Source organism: Cnephaeus nilssonii (assembly GCF_951640355.1).
Source record: "Cnephaeus nilssonii genome assembly, chromosome: 13".
Classification (NCBI taxonomy): Eukaryota; Metazoa; Chordata; class Mammalia; order Chiroptera; family Vespertilionidae; genus Cnephaeus; species Cnephaeus nilssonii.
In genome coordinates this window covers 24,575,106-24,586,025 of record NC_137084.1, presented here as the reverse complement: position 1 = coordinate 24,586,025, position 10,920 = coordinate 24,575,106, and the positions used below count along the sequence as shown (strand labels likewise).

General features: G+C 42.1%; 1 protein-coding gene across 1 annotated transcript; it reads right to left on the bottom strand.

Annotated features, from left to right (window-relative positions):
* Positions 1–587: 587 nt before the first annotated feature.
* LIN7C (lin-7 homolog C, crumbs cell polarity complex component) lies at positions 588–7,800 on the bottom strand. The gene is made up of 5 exons (XM_079787105.1): positions 7,748–7,800; positions 3,768–3,886; positions 3,224–3,295; positions 1,442–1,651; positions 588–890 (listed from the first exon to the last, which is right to left on the bottom strand). The coding sequence occupies exons 1-5, from the start codon at positions 7,782–7,784 to the stop codon at positions 735–737; spliced, it is 594 nt and encodes a 197-aa protein (XP_079643231.1). The 5' UTR covers positions 7,785–7,800; the 3' UTR covers positions 588–734.
* Between the last annotated feature and the right edge of the window lie 3,120 nt (positions 7,801–10,920).

Here is a 10,920-nt window from a genome sequence, read left to right as displayed (position 1 = left end):
CCTGCAGGATCAGGCCAAAACTGGCTCTCTGACATCCCCCAAGGGGTCTCGGATTGCGAGAGGGTGCAGGCCAGGCCAAGGGACCCCATGGGTGCATGATCGGAGTAGGGAAGGGACTGTGGGAGGGCTCCAGGGCATGTCCGGCCCGTCTTACTCAGTCCCGATCGTCCAGACCCCAGCAGCAAGCTAACCTACAGGTCAGAGCGTCTGCCCCCTTATGGTCATAGCAACTGGTCGACTGTCTGCCCCCTGGTGGTCAGTGCATGTCATAGTGAGCGGTTGAGCGGCCTTAGCATATTATGCTTTGATTGGTTGAACGGATGACCGGACAACCGTACACTTAGCATATTAGGCTTTTATTATATAGGATAAGCAGCCAAATGAAGAACCTTTTTTTCCTAAAAAAAGATTAAGAATGTAAAAGTACATCTTAATATTTAAAAAGCATTATTAAAAATCTATAAGAACTTTATGACAAAATCTGCATTTGAAAAAGGCCTGTAAAAAGAGCAGGACAAAATTGCCCTCATCACCTTTTACTTTTTCTTGTCAGAAAAAAGTGTATGCATCTCTGGAACCACAAATGATTTTAAAATAGGCATTTATAAAATGGCAAGGAGCATTTCACGGGAAGTTTGTTTTTCTTTATAATCGTTGGCATTGCGGCCATCAGTAGGTCACAAGTAAAACTTTTCTAGCTAAAAGCAAAATGGAATATAAAGTTCTGAACTGCATTAGGTCTGCTGCCTGCGTTTGGCTGATCTCATTTTTTCAAAACGTGACTCCATTTCTTCTAAGACCTTAGGTGTATATCGCACTACTAATTTAACCTTTCCTTGAGCTGCTTTCAGCAGTTCTACAGCTTTTTCATGATGTTCTCCTTCCACGCTCTAGAAAAAAATACACACACAATTAATATATAGGTTTTTCAATTCATTCAAAATGCAAAAATGCTTCAAATACATGTAAGTAAAAAAGTTTTAATGTTATATCATTTCAACACTATAAACCTATGAAATAACCTAGCTTTACCATTTTAATCAGTGTGAAACCCTCTGCTAAATAATATTATTTGTAGTCCAAGAACTGGTTTCTAAGATCCAAATAATTAGCACATCAGTTTACATGCTCTATTATTCCACCATTCTGTAAGACTAAAATGAGGGGTAGACTTCTAATTTAACGTACTGCCTTAACTACTAAACAGCTTAATCGCTTCATAAAAATCACACTAAGCATTGCTAGTTTTCATTGGAAAAAAGCTAAACACACATAAAGTGCTTTAAACTGTATCACTGTACTAAACAGTACTGCCTTGGATTCCTCTAAGGGATTTCTAAACTACAAAGCTTTGCCCCCCTATATCTTCTGTTTCTATAACACATATACTCCCCCAAGTGGTCACAACACATTACTACAAATAGAAATAAAACATCCTTACCACTCCATTAACAGAGAGAAGTTGATCTCCTCGCTTGAGGCCCCCATGTCTATCAGCAATTCCTCCTGGAATTATTCGAGATATATAGATTGGAGAGTTTTGTTCTTTGCCTCCCATGATATTGAATCCAAGGCCCTCTTCTGTTTTTGGAAGCTCAACAACTCGAGGATGAGAATGTCCTTCGCTGGCAGCAAATGCAGCAACAGTAGCCTGAAAGAAAATTTTACATGTTTAAATATTTCACCTTTGTTTACTTCAGCTCTTTCATTTCTTTTTACCTATTTTTGAGGCGCATACATTTGATGTTTGAATACCCACAAATTCAATGGCAGTTCTGAGAAGGTGAGCTTAGGAGAATGGTGTTTTAGAGGAGATAGCTGGAAAGCATACTCTGGGACTATGTAGGAGGTGTTCAGGTCAGTCCATCCAGTTCCCAGAAATACTGTGCAGCAGTTGGCAGGCAGGCTTGCTAGACAAATGAACACTGCCATTAAAGAGGAGAGCCTCTCCCCGAGTGTGCCAGCAGTCTGAGCTGGGGGGCTGGAGAGCCCAGCTGCTTCAAAGGCCTTTGTGCAGGACACAACCTATCTACATAACCGGTAAGCAGGTGGGTGTTCTTACATGCAGTCCTTCTGGCTGCTGTACCATTTGTTCTTTATACTAAATAACTCATCAAGAAATAACTCAATATCGAGAAAAAGAGTACATATAAACATGGACTTTCTTGTTGCTTTAGTTAACTATCTAGTTACTACTAGATTTAAGGCTCAGATATTCAGTAAGCTGTGAAAGTCATATAACTCAGGAATAAAAGCCAAGTTTCTAGCCCTACCTGGTTTGGCTCAGGGGATAGAGCGTCGGCCTGGGGACCGAAGGGTCCCAGGTTCAATTCCGGTCAGGGGCACATGCCCGGTTTGTGGGCTCGGTCCCCATTGGGGGGCATGCAGGAGGCAGCCAATCAATGATTTTTTCTCATCACTGATGTTTCTATCTCTCTCTCCCCCTTCCTCTCTGAAATCAATAAAAATATATATATAAAAAAAGCCAAGTTTCTATGTTTTTCTCTACTCTGTCAAACTACACCCACATGTTTAAGTGTTTGTATTGAACAGAGAATCCAGTATTTCCTTTTGCAAACCAGTAACTCTCAATGAGAAATTACCTGCTAATAACTAATTCTAACATAAATCACTTACTGCTGACATTAACTTATTCTAACTAGATATGGACACTGAGATCATGTGGGAATTACCGAGGAGAGCCCCACGAGAGGGAGCACAGGAAGCCTGCCACCTACAGCTCTGAAGAGATAACCTGCTATTGACATCACCACGTCTTTGCAGAGTTAAGGGAAAGAAAGCAGAGAGAAACCTGGGGAGCACCCACCCAAGTCTACCATTTACTATTTGTGCGGTCTGAGGCAGGTAACAATCTGATGCTTTCTCACCAATAAAATGAGGATAATTCATACATCAAACCTTTGATGAAAATATATACAATCAATGATACAATTAAATATGTATACTGTATATTGCTATGTATTTTATATGTGTATTATTTGTGTGCAACTGCATTTTTAATGTATTATCTAATCTGCATGATAGATTATCTTTTGTAAAGACAATAAAAAAAGATCCTATTTCTTAGTACTTGAGATGGTCCAGTATAGGTTGAAAGACATTGTTAGTTTTCAAAATAAGCCTATTATGAATCTAATAATTGTATATTAAAACCTCGAATTTTAAAAGAATTTTCTCAATTTTAGCAAATGAAAAACTTTACCTTTGCAGTAGCATTAGCTCTCACTTCAGGACTGCTGCTGATGTCCACAGTCTCATAGACATGTTCATATACCTATAAAACCCAAAGTTCGTGATTTTAAATCTCAGAAAACCCCATGCTTGAGTTCTACGAAGTTAATGAATGTGTTAAAATTTTAGGCAAATCTATGCATTACAAACTGGGAATGAATGTAATGGAGAAAAAAGTAAATCTTCCAATTTCAGCTTAAACTGATGTTGATCAAATATAATGGAAATAGATTTTCCTCATTCTGATATCTCATCACTTGAATGGCTGGTGAATGGGGACTGTTGGTTCACCAATTATTTTAATTTACAGTTACAATATGCAATTAAAAATTTGAAAAAGTAAAATACTCTTTCCTAATGTCTAATAGAAATTTCTAATAGAAATTTCAAAAATGAGACAGGTTCTAATGTTTTTCTAAAGTTTGTTTGCTTAAGAAATTCTGAACTCAAATTTCAGAGTATTATCTTATCTAATTAACTCAAGTTTTTAGTAAACTTTAATCCCATGTACTCACCTCTCTTACAGCATTGCAGAATTCACTTTGCAGGACTCTTTGTAAAGCCTGAAGTTTCTGTGGTGGAACCTCCCCACTCCTTTGTAGTTTTTCCAACAATTCAATTGCTCTACAGATATCTAGAGTTAAACAAATACACACTCATAGATAATTTTCTCTGAAGATTCTCTAAATACCTATGTAACTGAGTAGCAGTTAGGATTCATTCCTCAAGGATGAACAAGGATAGGAAAAACATTAAAAAAAAAAAAAAGCATAAGAGGGTGAACTTGTGTGTGTGTTGGGGGGGGAGGGTGGGAGATATGTATATACCTGAGGATGGGAATATAAAATCTGAGAATAATGCTGAATTTTACAGTAGATTAGAAAGAAATACTGCTGTTGTACACGTACAAAATCTAGGGAAAAACATCTTCGAGTGACAGGAAAACTGAACATGAAATACTAGATGTCACAAGAAAGAACTGAGGCTAAAAAACATGATAGACAAAGACTGTCTATGATTCAGAAAAGCTGACAGTATATCAGTAACTATGTAGACAATAAAAATTTGCCTATCGTTAGTATTAATAATCAAAGCACTGAACAGAACAAAACACTCTGTGCCAGTAAATCACTGTTAATTTCCCAAAGGAAAACACAATATATATGTAGATAGGAACTATTCCATTACAGATGCAGTTAGTGGCAGACATATTTATAACAATGGTACAAATGGTCTGTTTTCAACTTAGAATCAAAATAGTGTTTTAATTGAGATAATCAAATACATGTTTACAAAATAGAAAAATAAAAACAATTATTTCTGTCAACCTGGTTTCAATACTAGCTGGGTGATCTTGGGCAAGTTACTTAACTTCCCTGTGTCTCATTTTCTCTACTGAAAAACAGAAACAAGAGTACCTTCCTTATAAAAATTACTTGATGAATAAATTAAAAAATTCATTAAAAAGGGTCTGTCATATAGCAAGCATAAATATCATGCTATGTTTGGCACCAATTAATCATAAGAAATATTGAGGGATGGTACACATTTATACAAATACTAGAGGCCCAGTGCATGAATTCATGCACGGGTGGGGTCCAGCCGGCCCGCCCCAATGGGGGCAGATTGGGCTGGGCTGGGGGGGGGGAGGGGATATGGGACGTTGGCCGACTGGCCCCACCACCGATCAGGGTGGGGGGTGCCGATTGGGGCTGGGCCAGCCATGGGGAGGGGCCGCAGGAGGTTGGCCACTGCCCCTGCCCCTGATTGGGGTGGGGGTGGGGCCGATTGGGGGCGGGGCTGGTCGGGGGGAGGGGCCGCCCCTGATCGGGCCTTTGGTGGGCTGCAGTATGCATCATAGTGACCGGTAGTTCCAGCATGCCAGTTGCTTGGCTTTTATATATAGAGATATTAAGCATGTTAGACAATTCTCACTGGGAAGTGTGAGGAAAAGTGTTCTATGAATTAAGAAATTTTATGAAATTTAGAGTTATGTTTACAACACTGTTAATGATTATCTTTACTTTGATTTTCTTTCTCTTTACTGTTTTTGTAAACCCACGGGGCTAGAGTACCTATTATTCTACTATTCCTTGCCCCCTTTTAAGTGGAAGGACTAGAACTTTTTCTTTTACTATGGCCTTTGTGTTTGCAGCTGGAAAACTGGGAATGAATGTAATGGAGAAAAAAGTAAATCTTCCAATTTCAGCTTAAACTGATGTTGATCAAATACAATGGAAATAGATTTTCCTCGTTCTGATATCCCATCATTTGAATGGCTGGTGAATGGGGACTGTTGGTTCATCAATTATTTTAATTTACAGTTACAATATGCAATTAAAAATTTGAAAAAGTAAAATACTCTTTCCTGAACTTACACTGTACCTAACATATGTTTAAATGTGTTCCACTGACTCATTTTTAAAAAAATATATTTTACTGATTTTTTTACAGAGAGGAAGGGAGAGGGATAGAGAGTTAGAAACATCGATGAGAGAGAAACATCGATCAGCTGCCTCCTGCACACCTCCCACTGGGGATGTGCCTGCAACGAAGGTATATGCCCTTGACTGGAATCGAACCTGGGACCCTTTAGTCCGCAGGCCGACGCTCTATCCACTGAGCCAAACCGGTTAGGGCCTGACACATGTTTTGATGATTTAGAAGACATCCAGGGATCCTGATCATATGTACAGATTTTATACTGTAGGACTGTTGGGAATGTTTATAATAGAGTCTGTTAAGCAGAATTCTAAGTAAGAATCAGAGGTGATGCAGTACTGACTTTCTTATCTGGCTAAATGACAACCATGAGCAATTAATTCATCCTACTAAGGTGCTGAGCGTTCTACTGTGGAACTGAAAAAAACCCTGAAAGAGCAAAAAACAAAGCCATGATGATCAAAATGGAATGCCAGAAGTTTCACATTTCGTGCTACATAAAAATGCAAAAGAGCCCTGGCTGGTTTGGCTCAGTGGATAGAGCGTCAGCCTGCGGACTGAAGGGTCCCGGGTTGGATTCCGGTCAAGGGCACATGCCTGGGTTGTGCGCTGGATCCCCAGTGGGAGTTGTGCAGGAGGCAGCCAATCAATGATTTTCTCATCATTGATGTTTCTCTCTCTCTTTCTCTCTGAAATCAATACAAATATATTGGAGAAAAAAAAAAAAGACTGCAACATGTTAGCATCCTACAACTGGCTTTCAAGAAAAACACCTACTTCTGGTAACACCAAACAGACTGGTTCCCATGTACAGAGCACAGTGCCACTGTGCTCAGGAGTTGTCACAGTCTCAGGCCTAACTTAGTAAGTCTTCCCCGAGCAGCCACTCCCCTGTCAGAAATGATGCATTAATTAATGGCCTGGTGGGCTGAGGGAAACAATGTCATTCATAGAGAGGCTTACAAAAGTGAACACCATGAGGAATAAACAACGTGAAGTGCGCATTTGTTTGTGTGAACACATCAGGGAAGAGGTTTCTCTAAGTACAGTAACTATACAAAACATATTCCTTTCTTAGAGAAGTTCCTTAATATTCAGACTGTAATGGCAAATATTAATATTTGCAAGATACGTTTAATCTTCTTCCTAAACTCTGTTTACTGCTTACTAGTATTCAAACGGTTTAGTTTGTACGTCTGGACTCGTATAACCAATGACTTCTACTACGGGTCTGCCAAAAAGCATGCTTGAAATTGAAATAAAGGATTTGGGGAGGAAAGAGAGGAATGTTGAAAGTCTGTTCCCACAAGGCCCTGATAGGGACATAACCATGTATTTTCACTGGCATTTGGGTCTCTAATTCCGCAGTCTTCTCTAAATAGCAAGAACCAGCCACAGGTTGCATTTGTAGAATTTGTAACGAAGGAACAAGAATGAACTTTCAAATATTTGTACAATCTACCACTATTCCTCCTAGTTCTGCAACCTTTCCAAGACCCAATAAATCAGCGGCACTGCTTTGAAAGCACCTTCGCTGTACCTGGGTGGGGCACCAAAGCCAGGAAATACTCCAATGCTGTACACAGACAAGTGGAGTTGCGGTGGAAGTAATGACCGAGTTCTTGCGCGCAAATCGGAGGAGGGGGGGGGTCCCGTGTGCGGGGAAGGGTGCGACCCGTGGATGAGGGTGGGCACACTGGGTGTGTGCACCCCTAAACAGGGGCTGTGCGTGTAGCCTGTCCCAACCCGGCGGCGCGCGTTTCTCCAGTGAACGCGTCTCTGAATGCGCTGTCCGCTGGGCCCACCCGGGGGGCGCGTGTGCAGCGTGTGTCTGCGAGGCGGACAGGTGGTGCTCCACGGGGCAGTCCAGGTGGCCAGACGAGGGTCTGGGTACCCGTCAGGAGACCGCAGACGCCTACCCTGGGGCCGGGCGCCAGCGGGAGGGGCAGCCTGGCTCCGGGCCTGCAGCCTGGGCCTCTCCTCCTCCCCTGTGGTGACACCGCAGTCCTCCACCCGCTCCGCCCTCCTCGGTGCGGGCCTCCGCAGCACTCACCCCTTTCCAGCCGTACAGGTTCCCCCAGCGCCGCCATCTTCTCCCTCCGTCTGCAGACCCGCCGGAAATGACGACACAGGGGCGGCGGGAGGGGCGGGGCCTGGCGGAGCCGGGAGGGCGAAGGCCGGCCAAGTATCGCGAGAGGCGGAGCTCCGGTCCCGGGATCGCCCGGGCCTCTGGGTGGAGAGGTACCTGAGCGTGGATGCCGGAGGTCGGCCTTCTGCCGCACCGTCAGCGGTTCAAAGGTTCCCGAATACCCGCCTCCTAAGGTTGAAAAGAACCCTTTCCCCGGCTCGTGTTCCCTGCCTCAGATGCAAGCCTTATTCCCGGCTGCCCTTGTCCCCTTTCAGCCTCAGGGTCCCCCTCTGGGCGACAGACTCCTGTCTCCAAAGTCCTTTTCCTTACGAAACTCTGAGATACGGTGACACTGAAGTGTCAACAGGACGAGTTAAGCATGGCTTTAATTTAAGAAACCCAAGGCTCGAGCCCTGGCCGGTTTCGCTCAGTGGATAGAGCACCGGACTGAAGGGTCCCAGGTTCCATTCAGGTCAAGGGCACATGCCTGGGTTGCGGGGCTCCATCTCCAGTAGGGGGCGTGTCGGAAGCAGCCAATCAAGGATTCTCATTGATGTTTCTATCTCTCCCTCTCCCTTCCTCTCTGACATCAATAAAAATACATCTTTAAAAAATCCAAGGCTCGAATCTTCACTATAAATCTATTTGAGAGCAAGGATGAAGAGTACAAAAATCATGAAACACACCTGAGTGACCAAGAGAAGGCCCTTGGGGGCACCACCAAGGAATTTTAAAAAGATGATCTAGCCCTGGCTGGTGTGGCTGTTGGTTGGTCGTCATCCTGGTCAAAAGGTTGCTGTTGGATTCAGGGTCAGGGTACATGCCCTTACCCCTCTGTTGTCTGTGTCCATTGGTTAGGCTTTATATGCATGCATACAAGTCCTTTGGTTGATCTCTTCCCCTTACCCCCACCCTCCCCTTAGTTTGACGTTCTGATTGCACATGCCTGGGTTGCGGCCTGGGATGCAGCCCGATCCCCAGTAGGGAGTGTGCAGGAGGTATCTGATGTTTCACTCTCACACCCATTTTTCTCTCTCCTCCTTTCCTCTTTCTGTCTCTAAAAGTCAATAAAAATACCTTTTAAAAAGTTGATCTAGAATCTTATGCAAATGAAATACTGTGAAGTAAATAATATGTTTAATGCATTACAGATTTTTAGGGCCACTTTTGAAAATTTCATGAACCAAAAATATGTTTGGTCCTGAATTTAAATGAAATATTAATTTGCCCAGTATTTAAATTCCACAAACATTTATTCAAGCCCTAGTCTGTGCTGATATGGTAGGTGCCCTCACATACAAATTTTCAACACTTCAGGACTGGATTATTTTTTAACAAACTCCTGGCCAACTGGTTCCATTCAGCGGTAGTATTTTCTCCCAATCCACCATGACGGTCACCACTATACTCCTGTCCCCTCCTTGGATTCTGATTTCATCATCAAAGGTTTCTGTTCAGAAACTTTCAATGGGTTTCTACATTTTCTATTTCTAAAGACTTCATAGTCTGACCCTAACACATCCATCTAAACTCATTTCTAGTATCCCCCAAGTGCTACCGCCACTCCAGTGGAGGTGGTAAAATAACCTCCCTTATCTGCAGTCTCACTTTCCATGGTTTCAGTTATTTTCATTCAACGGCAGCCCAAAAATATTAAATGTAAAATTCCAGAAATAAATAATTCATAAGTTTTAAATTGTGTGCTATTCTGAGTAGCATCATGAAATCTCGAGTCGTCCTGCTCCATCCCACTCGGGCAGTGAATCATCCATTTGTCCAGCATATCCATGCTGTATATGCTCCCGCCCCTTAGTCATGTTGTAGCCTTCTCAGTTATCTGATCCACTGTCCGGTGTTAACAGCGTTTGTGTCCAAAGCACCCTTGGCTTACTTAATAATAGCCCAAAGCACAAGAATAATGATGCTAGTAATTCGGATATGCCAAAGAAAGCCATAACGTGCTTTCTGTAAGTGAAATGGTGAAAGTTCTTGATTTGATATGGAAAGAAAATCGTATTCTGAGGTTGCTAAGATCTGTGGTAAGAAAAAAAAATCTTTTATTTGTAAAATTGTGCAGAAGGAAAAAGGAATGTGTGCTAGTTTTGCTGTCACATTTCAACCTGCAAAAGTATGGCCACAGAGCTGGTACGATGGAAAAGGCATTATGTTCATAGGTGGAAGACATAAACAAAAAACTTGTCTGATTGATTATTAATTTATCACTGTGTCTAAGTTAAGATTACACTTTATCATAGGTATGTATGTAATGGAAAAAACATAGTATATTTAAAGCTTGGTACTATATGCAGTCTCAGGCACCCACTGGGAGACTTGGAATGTTTCCCTCATGGATAAAAAGAGACTATTATTCAAAAACCATATTTATTTTTGCTTCCAAGTCTTCATTTATGTTGTTCTTATGTGGAATGTCCTTCTTCATCTCCTCCAATTCTCTAAACTGTACACATCTTCAAACTGAGTTCATCCTTCAGGTCCCTATGAAGACATAACACTTCTATTAAGCTTCATTTTCCCCATACTGTTTTCCTTCTTTGGTCCCTGATGGCCTTTATACCCTGAAAATAGCACTCATGTGCTTTTCTCTTATTCATTGTTCTGCCACAAGTGTATTCAAGAAATGTTTATCAAATGCCTGATGTCTACCAGGTGCCTTGCTAGGCACCGAGAATACCATGTAGAGCAAGTAGAGCTAGATAGACAAATGCAGACATTGCCTTTATTTCTTTATTAAAAAATATATTTTTATTTATTTCAGAGAGGAAGGGAGAAGGAGAGAGAGATAGAAACATCAATAATGAGAGAGAAACATTGATTGGCTGCCTCCTGCACACCCCCACTCGGGATCAAGCCCACAACTTGGACATGTCTCCTGACTGGGAGTCGAACCATGCGCTCTTGGTTCATAGGTCAACACTCAACCACTGAGCCACGCTAGCTGGGCTCCCCTTATCTTTTTCAAATGCATTCTCTTCCCCAACCTGCAGCTCCACTCTTTTGATGACTCCGCTTACATGCATATTGCTCTGCCTGACATTGTCTTACAGTTCACTGATGCTCTGTTCTGTTCACTTTGATTT

Bases quoted from the DNA above. Each gene is read 5' to 3' on its own strand.
- LIN7C (XM_079787105.1), bottom strand. From the start codon at position 7,784: ATGGCGGCGCTGGGGGAACCTGTACGGCTGGAAAGGG. The intron at 3,296-3,767 runs GTGAGTACATGG...TGGGTTTTATAG, and splicing joins TCTGCAATGCTGTAAGAGAG to GTATATGAACATGTCTATGA. The intron at 891-1,441 runs GTAAGGATGTTT...ATTTTTTTCTAG, and splicing joins TTCTCTCTGTTAATGGAGTG to AGCGTGGAAGGAGAACATCA.